Source organism: Larimichthys crocea, chromosome I (assembly GCF_000972845.2).
Source record: "Larimichthys crocea isolate SSNF chromosome I, L_crocea_2.0, whole genome shotgun sequence".
NCBI classification, from domain to species: domain Eukaryota; kingdom Metazoa; phylum Chordata; class Actinopteri; family Sciaenidae; genus Larimichthys; species Larimichthys crocea.
In genome coordinates, this window is record NC_040011.1 from 22,535,903 (window position 1) to 22,548,635 (window position 12,733).

The window sequence follows — 12,733 nt, forward strand, 5'->3', positions numbered from 1 at the left end:
CAGTGAAATCCTATAAAGCTCTAATTGTGCAGAGCAAATTGCAGTCATATATCAGTTCTTTATCATTTCAGTCAGACATTTGTTTAACAAAATAAGACCACCATGGTAAGTGGTTTAGTGCACTGATACTGCTCACATACCTGCACTTATTAACTTAGTATTACTACAGATTTGGTTAAGGCATTAGCTTATTTAAGGTTTTAGAACTGTCATTCAAAACACTGCCTTCTTTTTACTCACAAGTCCTGTCTGTGAATGTTAATCATGTCCTAACTGCTTAAATTCCAATGAATGTCTTGACAAGGGAAAAACAAAACAAACATACTGACCTGCAGGATGTTTTTTGGTAGGTTCTCCAAGTTCTCCTGAACATGGACAGTGTAAGGAGAGAGCTCAAACACAGGGGAGCAGTCGTTGACGTCCAACAACACAATGTTGACTGTTGTACGGTCCACCCTGGGGCTGCTTCCTCGGTCTGCAGCTTGGACCACCAGGGAATAGGATGAACGTGCCTCACGGTCCAGCTGCTTGGCCACTGAAATCACCCCTGTAACTGAATCAATCCTGAAATCAGAGTTGGTGTTGCCTCCTGAGATAGAAAATCGGATCTGCCCATTGGTGCCCTCATCCGCATCGCTTGCGAACACCTGGATGACATCTGTCCCAGTCAAAGTGTTCTCCTCAATCTCAATATCATAGATATTCTGTGAGAAACTTGGTGTGTTGTCGTTAACATCCAGAACCACCATAGTCACATCCATTGTTGAAGACAGAGGGGGTTCACCTTTATCTGTAGCTACGACTGTGAGAGTGTAGTTGGAAAGCTCCTCACGGTCGAGTTCCCCAACCAACCTGACATCTCCATCAATTGTACCGATGCTGAACTTGTTACCAAAGGGTCCTCTGAGGGCGTACTCAACGTAGCTGTTGGGTCCACTGTCAGCATCTGTGGCCTGGGCGGTGAACACGACCGTGTCCACTGGTGTGTTCTCCTGGATGTAGGTCATCTTTTGAGAACTAAAGGTTGGCGGGCAGTCGTTGACATCCAGAAGAATAACCGACACCTGAGCAGTGCTGGTGAAGCGGGTCATGGGAGATGGAGCTAGGTCATTGACTGTGACCATAAGGTTGTAGAAGGACTGGGTTTCTCTGTCCAAGGCCTTCTTGGTTTGGAGAACTCCTTCCTTGGTGATGACAAAGTGGCCTTGGGGATCACCAGATGCAATTCTGTAGAGGAGTTGGGCATTTAGGCCTGGAAAACAGAAAGCAGAAAATCTGAAGACAATATATTCAGCACCTACAAATTCTGTTTAGTGACTGCAGGTAACAATTACTATAATTTTCATTGTGGACTAATCTGCAGATTTACTTCTCGGACCTATTCATAGTTTGGAATGCACTCAATCTCAAGTGTTTTATACCAAAAGATACTGAACAACAATGAAACAAACAAAAGACTGAGATCTTTAATTACATTTAGATTTTGCTCCCAAGGTTAAATGTGTTAGTTTCCCCGATTGGAAAACTAACAAAACCTGGTGCCAAACTTGAGTTGGGGTAAACTGGAGGAATCTGTGGAGAAGCAGGAATTAAATGCAATGCTCTCTCTTGTTAGAGGGAGTTAGGGTATATTTTTAAATAAAATCTTCTTGAGTGACAGTTGCAGGGCCAAAAATAAATTAATCTGCAAGGAAATATTTTAGCATGACCTTGTATTAAACAAATAACCAGATAACAAACAGACAGTACAGCATAACAGAGGTCGAATGTTGACATCCATTGTTCCAGATCTTAATATTCTGTATGTATCTGAATCAGGTACATATATGCGTTATCAGCATCCATTTCCACAAATTGTGCATGTCTAACAGCTGGGGCTCTGGCTGCTACTCTTGTCCTCCAAGCTGACAATCCATTCATGTAGCATGACAGATTGCTATCAAAAGAGAAACACCACTGCAAACCACTTCCGAAACTGATAGTGTGGTCATGCCGTTTTGGAAAATCCCTCACAATTTAAACATTTATTTAAATTAGATAACTATAGTGTGATAGTGTGGGTGGATGCGGTAAACTATCTAACCTTGAAATCTGGCCTTATCCGCCGCATTCCCCAGGAACTGGGGGTTAAAATGAGCTTAAATTGAGCATCTGTAATTCAACTCAACGGGGTATTCATGTGGAAAGCGCCGGCACCTTCCCACACTCCAGCGTGTATTTACAGTACACAAGTAATCCCTTATCAAAAGCTTGAGTGTTACTTCCATCCGAGTTTAGGCTATGCCGTGTAGAGACAAAGTCTGGGGATCAGGGGTCAGGACTTAGGAAGTGCTAACAATGGCAGCGTTTTATTTTGACAGTGGAAAGCAGCAACTACATATCTGAGAGGATGACGCGGTCAGATTATATGGACAGCGGAGAAAGAAGCCAGACTCTGGTTAAGAACTAGGCAGCGTATTTCCCAGGAATGTAGGTCACAATAACCACATTAGGCCTGGGTGAAGCGGTAATTACAGCAGAGGAGAGTAGTGGTGACTGTTCAAATACCACACGGCACTTCACAGACACGAAACCCACCACCTGAAACGCAGAAAATAACTCGAGCCACTTAATCATACGGTGAAGATGCATTTCATCAAATCATTCACGCATGACACGAAATAAAAATGAAAAATAAAATGTAGGTTTGAGAGCTTCTGTGTAACCAACTGTCATAACAAAATGACAGGCCTATATTAAATTAAGCTTCTATGGCTAACTCACACTTGATTTATGCAGTACAAAAGTACATAACTGCTCAAAATATTCCCACAGAACTGTTTCCTTTAAATATGTTGACATCTCTGGGATACTTGACAAGGGTTTAACTTCATTTAACTGGGATTTCATTTTAATCAATAATTTTCATGACTTGCTGATACATTTTTCTTGCTTACATTTTACGCAATTCAAGTTTCATTTGTTTTTGTTAAATATGTTTTGTATATTTGTATTATTTTTGCAGATTCCAGTTAAGTTTAGTGTCCAATATTTGTTGCTATCTTAAATTTTTGCTATTTTCATATCTGAAAACAACTTATTGTATGTTGTTATTACTAATCTGTTACTCTCAAATATTGATATCTACATTGACCTAAAAGCATAAAGTATTTATCTTGTATTTGATACCATTTCTAATGCAATTTTCCACATGCACATACCATCATCAGCATCGGTTGCTCCAACAGTAACAATACTGGATCCAGGCGGCAGACTCTCGGAGACAGACGTGCTGTACACACTGGTGTTAAAGATCGGGGGATTGTCATTCACATCTAGGATGTTGAAATACACTCTGACTGTGCTGGCCTGCCCCCCTCCATCCAGGGCCTTCGCTGTCAGAATATAGTACTGCTGAGTCTCGTAGTCCAGCGGACGTGTTACATTGAAAACACCCGTCACCGGGTTCAGGAGGAACGTCTCGTCCTCATCGTCCTCCTCCAGTGAATAGGTGACCTCTCCGTTCACCCCTGAGTCAGAGTCGCTGGCCAGGATCGCCGCCACGATGGAGCCTGTGAGAGTCAGACGGGTTGTAACATGGAGGCGAGAAGTTAGACTTTACTGCCCTATAGAACAAAATGACTTTAATATATCTGCAGGGGGTTATTAGGACTGTTTATTAATACAGTGATTCAGTGATCGCTACGCTAGTTGCTAAAATAACAGACTCACATGGCTCGTACCGATTTGGAAACAAAAGTCCAGCTTTCACTGGTTAGATAAAGCTACAACTGAGCAAACAGCTGTGTTTTTATTAGTATTTTACATGATCACATCTTAATTAAATCCTCACAGGATGTTCTGCTTTGCTTTCCAAACTTATTGTTGTGATTGAAGCGGTGAGAGGGATGAAGGAGCTGTGCCAGACATTTGTCAGTATCGATATAAATCATGCTGGTTGCTGATAGATTCCATATAAATCAAATATTAGTTACTGTCCCTTTGACCTATTAAACTCTTAATTTTCCCCTTAAGGAAGATACAGAGGATTTTGGAAAGCTGTAACAGTCATATAAAAATGTTCAAAAAATGTAAAAAGAAAAAAAGAAACTTTTATAAACTGCTACAAAGAAGCTGCTCCTAATAATTTGATGACCTTAACAGAGCTGTCTAAGTTCAGTCTAAGGGCTTTTGCAGAAGACAAAATATTGCCTGTCTGAGTCTACAATCTTCTACTTTACGTCTTCATTTCTTTGCATTTTGTTTCATTGAGTAATGCTAAGACCTTACCTGGCGCCATGTCTTCAGGGATGTCAAACGAATATGTGACACGGGAGAACTTGGGCGTGTGGTCGTTGACATCCTTCACGGTGATGTTCAGCCTCATGTCAGAAGACTGTTTTCCATCGTCTGCACGCACCAGAAGGGAATACTTTGAACGTCGTTCCCGATCCAGCTTCTTGGTGGCAATCAGATCACCTGATTCAGGATCAATCCGGAAGCTGTCATCTGCCCCACTGATGATTGTATATGTCACAAGAGCATTGGGACCCTGAGGGGAAGATGGAAAATTCGGTATTATAGGTTGTACAGTTTTTCATTGTTTCAAAATGAGCTCATCTCAGCCAGCAGACCAGAACAAATTTCACTATTTGCTAGCCATGTTTTCTAGAACATTGTTCCAACTTTCTCCTTCTCAGGAATCAAAAGTGAAAAAACCTCAGATAACTTAGAAGTACTTTGCTGAACTTTATGTGTTCTCAAACTGTAGGAGAGGAAAAGCATCATGATTACAAGCATCAAAGCAACTCGAGCTGGTCGGAAATTAGATTGTTTATCACACATGTTAGTGTGTCACGATGTCTCTAGATCAAACTACCTACTTCTCTAACATGAATGAAAGCCTTCACTGTGACTTTTTCACAGAGACACACCACAAGGAAAGGCTTGTGGTTTCAAAAAGACCATGCATTAGATCACAAATCAAGATGGAAGAAGACGGATGTAAAGGGATTATGCGCAGCTGACCTGTACAAATATGAGACAAACTCCAAACTTTCTGAATGACTTTGATTCGACACTAACTCAAAGAAAAAAGAGAAAAACTTATGTTTAAAACTTAATTTATGGCATTGGAGACACACTGCATTAAATTTCTTTTATAACTGTTATGAGGCCCTCAGCCTAGTCTTCTTTAAACAAGTGGAAAAAGATCTGTTGGTGCAGTGCAGATTATTTCAATCTACTTCCAAATAAAAATCAACTTGTTTACAGAATTTGAAGAAATATGTGTCTTGAAAGACGTTTTAAGAAAATATGGCTTTTAACACTCGAAGGAAATAATAAATACTTCATATAATGGAGATTTATCAGTGCAGTAACTCTAAACACGTCCTTCAACCTCTAAAATCTGTCAAAACAAAGACTACTTTTATGCAGTTGAATCACATAATATATAATAAAAAGCATCATTTGAAAGGCTTATCAAAAAGAGGTCAGGTCACACTGGACTGAGAAAAAGGAAAAGAAACACAGAAGCTGAATGGTGGTGTTCTAGTGAGACTACCTCTCGGTCTTTGAACTTCTGGGGCTATAGTGTTCCACTATAAATGCAACTAATAGATCCCCTGTTACCTTGGACAAGTACAAGCGCCATGACACATGTGATGGCTATAGCGAGAGGCTTTGGAATAGGAGAGGAGGACTGAATGCGATATGACAACTGAATGAGCTTGACGACAGAGCTTGACATTTATATTTGTGCCGGGGACAATAAGAGATCAGACAACTGTCTCACTCTATGTCTTCTGCCAAAAAAGAAAAGGCAACATCAAAAAGCTACTGCTATTCAGTGAGATAAAGCTCCGGTTACAGTTGGTTAAGAGCTAAGCTAAAAGAGACTCTTTCAGCTATGTCTGATGTTTGCTTGATGCTTTTTGATCCTGCCAGGACAATGGGGAGGCTTATGCTGAGAGGCATTGCATTAAGCTGCTGCTGTATCTGCATATTGACACATTTACTGCCTTGGTGGACAATGGTTCTCACATGACAAACTATATTTTACATGTTGAAGGGTAACAGTAGCTGCTGGAGGATGTAAGCGGTGCGTTGTGATGCAAAGAGGCACGCTGTCTCTCACCTCTCGCTTAATCTGCACCTTTCAGGCATGTACTTGCTGAGCACGTAAGTTAGATATTCAACCCCTCGTGAACAATTAAGAAGTTTTCTGTGGGAACAAAGGAGCTATTTTTAGGGCATTACCATAAAGTGAAACTTTTCTCAACTCCCTGTTGTTGTGCTGCTCTTTGCTCTTTAGCATCTTTGCCTTTGTTTCCAGCGAAAAAAGCTGCATGTTTAAAGTTGCCCTGATCAACATTTTTATATTTAAATGTCTGAAAAAAAAAACAAAAAAAAACATGTGTAATGTGAAAGCGGTTATTAGTGGTGAGGAACTTATAGTACTATTACCCTATTACTATTTCCTGTCTGCTCTACAGAGTGTTTTAGTGTCTGTCAATCAGTTTTGGTTCCCTCTCATGGCTCTCATTAGTATCATTTCCAGCAGTAGCAGCACAGTTACTGTACAGCCCCTGTGCAGAACCAAACTGCTGGTAGACAAAGTTAGAAACTATCTAGTGAAAACAGTGGAGGGTTTAAAGGAAACCAAGTGTGTAGGATTTAGTGGAATCTAGCAGTGTTGTTGATTACAATCCGCTTGCCTCACCCTCTCCTTTCCATTGTAAAGGACAAACTACGGAGGCCAAAAAATATATGAAGAATGTTCTGGGCTACTGCTGAAACATGACGGTTCAACATAGCAGGCCCTGGAAGAGGACCTGCTGTGTCTGTAGTTATAAAAGGCTCATTCAAAAACCCAACAAATCATATTTTGAGCTGATTGAATCATAGTTATGCAGATTATACTTAATTTCTCACAGGTTGTGTAAATAAAGCCCTTTAGATCTTACACACTGGGCTTTTAATTGATGGTTGAGACCAAAGCAAGAGCTAAAAAGTTAAGGTATATTAATTTCAGCTGTCAGTTGGACAGCACAAAGAGTAATGCTATGGTTGGACAGTGCCTGTTGGTTAGAGTTCCTGTGCATTAAACCTCCATTATTTTTGTACTCATTTTGATGATGCACGCACAGACCCGAATAAATTCCGTCTGTCACAAAAACAAATATTCTCTTTCCCTTCTAACTTTAACAGACTTTGTGCATAAATGTTAATGCACCAACAAGTCTGGACATGGCGGCCATTTGCCAAAAGCTTCAGACCGAGTCAATATTGTACAGCCAAGTTCATGACTTGCTCTTATCTCTTTCCCGTGGCCTGTTTTTATAACGGATAAAACCTCCATCTTCTTGACCCAGACTCTCATTGCATTACCAGAGAACTGGTCAAAGATCCAGCCTCAGTAAAAAATGAGGGAAACGAGGAGGACGGAGTGAGGCTCAGCTCATCTAAGGACCCTGCTGTCATCAATCAGTGGCTCCAGATCTGGCAATCCCATCAGCCACCTGGGCTGCAGTCCGGAACCCAACACCCGCGGATTGCCAATTAATTTTCTGATAGGGTTCAAAGGCAGAGCAAGGGAGGTGGGAGAGGCTGAGCAAGGGGTCCATCTAGGCCACAGTCCAATGCACACACATACCTATACAACTCATGAACACAGGGAAGTTTTAAACACATACCATCATTCTCATTATAATTTCTCTCTCTTTACTGAACTAACATAAGTAATTAAGATCTTACACACACAAACACACACTCTTGTCCTCTTGACCTTCACTCAAGGGTCTGACTACTTTACAGCTCTCCGAAGACAACGTGGGTTGTTTGGGAGGGGGGGGGGCATGCTGACCAATTAAACAGTGGCGTTCCAGGGAGTAAAGCGAACCAGACTGGAGGAGCAGAAGGAAACTCATTTAGCAGATGAGTGATTTTTGGGAGCAGGCAGTTCCTATGAGAAGTGAGAGGTGCGAAGCAGACAGCGCCGGCGGGGATAGTGGGCTTCCTGTATGCAACAGTACCGAACAAGCAAGCCAATTATAACACAGACTTCAGAAAAACAAGCAATGTGTTGTCACTGAGCACTCAAAGATAAAGTCTATGAAAGATACAGTAGAGATGGCCCAGATGGCTACACTGCTGCTCAGTAACTCTGTTTTGAATGCATTCACAACTGCAAAAAGTGTACTTGCAGTGGGTGTGTACGCTTCTGGAACATATTATTGTTCATTTTGTGGCAAAATTCACTTTCAGTCCTCTCCTAAAACACCCATTGTACTTAACGTCATTAAGAAAGGTTTTTACCTGACATATTTTCCACATAAGGTCAGAATTCTAATAAAACATTCATAGCCTTTCCAAAAGCACAAAAGGCAGCATATTTCTTTCAAATGAGGTGAGAAACATTTTCAGAGAGGCCCAGCCTGCATCCTTTATATTGATTTTCTTTCAGTTCTAATGCAACCTCTTCCTTCTTTTTTTGGGGGGTGGAAATAGGCGTAGTGAAAAACGGATGCGTAGAAACAGCGTTTTAATACCCTCACACATGAATCCCACATGTAGCACTGTTAAATTGGATGGGATCATTATGATGTCTGAATTCAGCCCGTCAGCTGGCCAACAGCTTGCACTCTTGGCTACTCTGCACTGGCTCACACATGTGGCTTTCTCAACAAGGGTTCCAAATACGTTCCGTACGCTTAGTGTCAGCGCAACTTAAGTTTCCTGCGTAAGGATGTGGGCAAAGACTTGGCTGGCCTCATATCTGGCTCCAAGAGAGAGCTGGAATGAAGTACAGGCTTCCATTTAGCAACCTATTCATGGCTGCACTGAAGTTTGGAGTAAACATCTCTAGAATCTGTAATTCCTAAAAAGGCTTTAGGTTCTACATTCTCTTCAAGTGTTTCTATGTTTTCCTTTTCATCTGAATCTCTGCCGGGAAGCCAAATGTGGCTTCTCTTCAATGCAAGCCCTTTAAATGTATCATTTTGGAATACTTATGTGCATACATGGGAAAGAAAAAAATGAATGATTTTCTACAAATGACTCTAAGCCTTAAGTTTCATCTCACAGCTGAGGCTGGCGGCCTTCTTAAATTCAGATATGAGGAAAAAGTGAACAACTGCACAGTTTGATTTCAATACCATATGCTAAACCTTTCAAGATCAAAGCTGGAAATACTTTGGCGCTGAAAAAAGAAAAATAATCAAATAATGTCCTTAAAATCCCCAAGCTGAAAAGACTGACCTGCATCCAGGTCTGAGATTTACAGTCAATATAGTATTCCGATAAAAAAAAAAAATGGCCAGAAGTGAGACTTTGTACGACTTTTCTCACATTCGGAGAGAAAAGAAGGAGGTGAGGTAACAGCTGTGCAATAAAAGACGTGTGGCCTCATAAGTTAACATTAAATTTGAGTCCATATTCACTCTGTCTAATCTCTCTCCCCTCTATGGCCTGACTTTTTCCATTCATTTCAACTGTGTCCTTTGGCGTGGGTGAGGGACCGCAGACCTTGGAGATGCAGGCAGAGCCTGTGTTTCGCTCACTGCAGGATTTAATGTCCATATCCTGCCTAAAGCGGCTAAAGATGGAGCCTTTAACTAATTGAGAGTGATGCCGGTGATGTAATGTGAACCATGGGGACCGCGTAGGGACTATCAGAGCAGCAGGCCGAAAAATCAATCGCTGGCCGTTCTCCTCTAGGCTCAGTGACACCAGTGGCCTCAACATGTCTCAGATAACGTCAACACGTGAGAGAGAGAAGGATGATTCTGTCTTGGCCACTTTGTGTCACTGCTGTTTTCAGGTGTGCTGACAAAGTTCATGGGTTAAACTAATCGCAATGTACTCTCAAGTCTAGCCTCTAAAACTCCTCATGTGGCTCCACTCTTTATTGCTCAGTGTATTGCTCATATGTAAGTAATCAATTTACAGTATGAGATTCAGGGTGAATCGTTTTGGGTGTGAGCTATGTTTCAACATAGCTTTTATATGTACACATTTACATTTTAAACATTTGACATATTTAATTTCCCACCCCAATGAAAGTCTATGAAATCAATGGCACTTAATAAAATTATGCTGCCTCATTTCAGACTTCAAGGTAATGGCAAAAGGCATTTGGTTATCACGGAATACATATAAAACATGGATGTTGTATCCATGACGTCACCCGTAGGTTTTTGAAGAGCCGTTGTAAATGTAGTGGCTCTGGCTGCTGCCATCTCTGTAGTCCTGCTTCTGCCGCCTCCATGCTGATCCAAAAAAGATGCCATCGTCCTCAGTACAGTTGAACGATTAAATACAATACAACCATTTTCTGTATGTTTATTTCTGCTGTGAAGTGGGGCATTTTAATATGCAGACTTATGGAGACTGACTTGTTTTGTAGCCAGCATCAAGAGGCCGTATGAGGACCTGCAGTTTTTGGCTTTGCCGCCAGCTTCATTTCATTGCCACAGAGGTGGCGGTTAGGCATTCTTAGACACCACACAGTGAAGGCCTCGAGTCAGTCTCAATTTTTTTCTCCATATAGGGACGTAAAGTCTCTCACCAGTCTCCAAAGAGAGGCATAAAATGTGTTTGCTATCTTAAACGTCAGAAAGTTTACTTTTTACCATTAGATCATCTTCTATTTTGCTGTTCTTATGGCTCTGACTATCTTGTCTGTTTGAGCTTTACTGCTTTAATTGTGAAGCACTGTGTAACTTTTGTTTTGCAAAGTGCTGTACTAAGACATATTTACTTTCTCACTATATCAGATAATGAATGTGTTACCGCTCTGACCTTCATGATAAATATTACAGGTTTGTTGAGTTTCCCTGGGGCCAGATAGTTTCCTACCACAGTCTTGATGTTGTTTGAATGACTTTTCTGCCCTGAATATGTGCAATTTTTTTGGCATGAAAATGGTCCAACGTAAAGATACTAAATGTCGACTTAACTCCATTTCAATATTGACAGCTGCGCTGGCCTCAAAAACCCATTTGAATCTATAGTGGTTTCCACACTGTAGGAACAAAAATGTAGAGCATATTTTTTAATTCAAATCACTCCCAGGATATCTATTCTGAAAGCAGTGGACTGGAAAACGGGCACAGAGAACTACAAAAACACTGTCAGACAGAATAGAAACTTGGGGAGCCATTACCTCGTCTGCATCCGTGGCTGTTAGCTGCATTATCTTGAAGCCATCTCCAACATTCTCCTCAATGGTCACATCAAGAATGTCATTAGGGAAAACAGGCGGGTTGTCATTGACGTCCTGCAGTGTGATCTCCACCTGCAGAGGAAGAATAAACAACACAGTTTCCGTTAAAGTTCTGCCAAACTCGGCCTGCTACAACTGTTAAGATCGCTGCAAAGAGAGAGAGAGAAAAAAAAAAGAAACACGTCCATCTTCTTAGATTTCAGATGATGAAGAAGCTGTGGAAAGAAGGGAACGATATCATTCTCTGACTCCAGAGAGGTGAAGTGTGAAAAGATGAAGTGTATTGACTTAAAAGGTCAAAAAGTAAAGAGACTGAATTATTGTTTTATCCAAAGATCATTTATATCAATAGTCTGTCCTTAAAGCCAACCTACATATTTGTTCAACAATGAATAAAACCAGATTGTTTTCACATTTGTTGTCCAATGCCATCATAATTAGGTTAGTTATGCCTCTAGTGGTAACTAATCTAAATAATTATATAAAAAAGTAACACCTGATACACTAAAAATTAACCTAGCAGCCAAGCTTAGCACAGTAGCAGTCACTACAAGTACTGTAGTAGCGGTAGCAGGAGTATTAGTCCTGCTCCAGATAAAATACTGCTGAACTGCCATAAACTGACATATCTAGAGATCTCCATCGTACTCTATTGTCACTGTATCTCAAGGAGAGTGTACAATACTTGAGGCTCTTTTCCATAGAGACTGACAGTAAGCGTAACAGAAGAGCAAACTAACTGCAGCTATGGGATTTTCACTTTTATGTCTTATAAACCTAAATAAACACACATTACTGTAGACCACAGACCCCCCAAGTGGATAAACTTCGTCCAAGTGAGACTTGATAATCTAAATTTAATACAGACACAGCAGTGGTAAGAGTAAAACCTATGATTAGATCAATTGTTTATATAAATTATGTGATCTCAAGTAAGTGACATTTAACTTTTCCTGATTTTACAAAGGACCATATGAGCCCACTTAAGGGCCCCCAATGGTTGTCCCACCACACTTGGAGAGGAACCCTCCGTCACCATCTTAGCTTGCAGTGAATACAGTAGATGGCCAAAAGTATGTGGACATCCTTTTCCACGTCCCTTTTTGTGCTTTTGTTTTTCATTGTCTTGGAAAGGTGCCTTAGGTTCAATTAAGGGAAATATTAATACTACAACATACTGTGTTTTAGACAATAGTGTGCTTTTAACTTAGTGGCAACAATTTGGGGAAGGCCTTTCCTGTTACAACATGCCTGACAATGCCCACATGAACAAAGCCAGGTCCTTAAAGAAATTACTTTCTTAGTTCGGTAGTTAAACCCTATCCAACACAGTGCAAACGAAGCATCCCAAAGGATGCAATGAAGCATCAGTGCCTCAAATGTCAAATGCTCAAAAAAAAGAAAAGAAAAAAAAACACTGAAAGAGAACAAGAATTAAAAGAAATATAGAAAAATATAACAGTAATAGTTTGTACATATATTTGCTGTAACAGATCCAATAACAATCAAACCAACCTAATTACATGC

At 40.7% G+C, this 12,733-nt stretch overlaps 1 protein-coding gene across 1 annotated transcript in view; it reads right to left on the reverse strand.

Moving 5' to 3' along the window:
* fat4 (FAT atypical cadherin 4) overlaps nucleotides 1–12,245 on the reverse strand; it is a 50,716-nt gene extending 38,471 nt beyond the window's left edge. Inside the window, exons 1-5 of the mRNA XM_019258438.2 lie at nucleotides 12,216–12,245; nucleotides 11,147–11,278; nucleotides 4,270–4,531; nucleotides 3,201–3,551; nucleotides 330–1,252 (exon numbers count right to left, since the gene is read on the reverse strand). Coding sequence (XP_019113983.2) covers nucleotides 330–1,252; nucleotides 3,201–3,551; nucleotides 4,270–4,531; nucleotides 11,147–11,278; nucleotides 12,216–12,245 — 1,698 coding nt within the window. The remainder of the gene's footprint in view (nucleotides 1–329; nucleotides 1,253–3,200; nucleotides 3,552–4,269; nucleotides 4,532–11,146; nucleotides 11,279–12,215) is intronic.
* Between the last annotated feature and the right edge of the window lie 488 nt (nucleotides 12,246–12,733).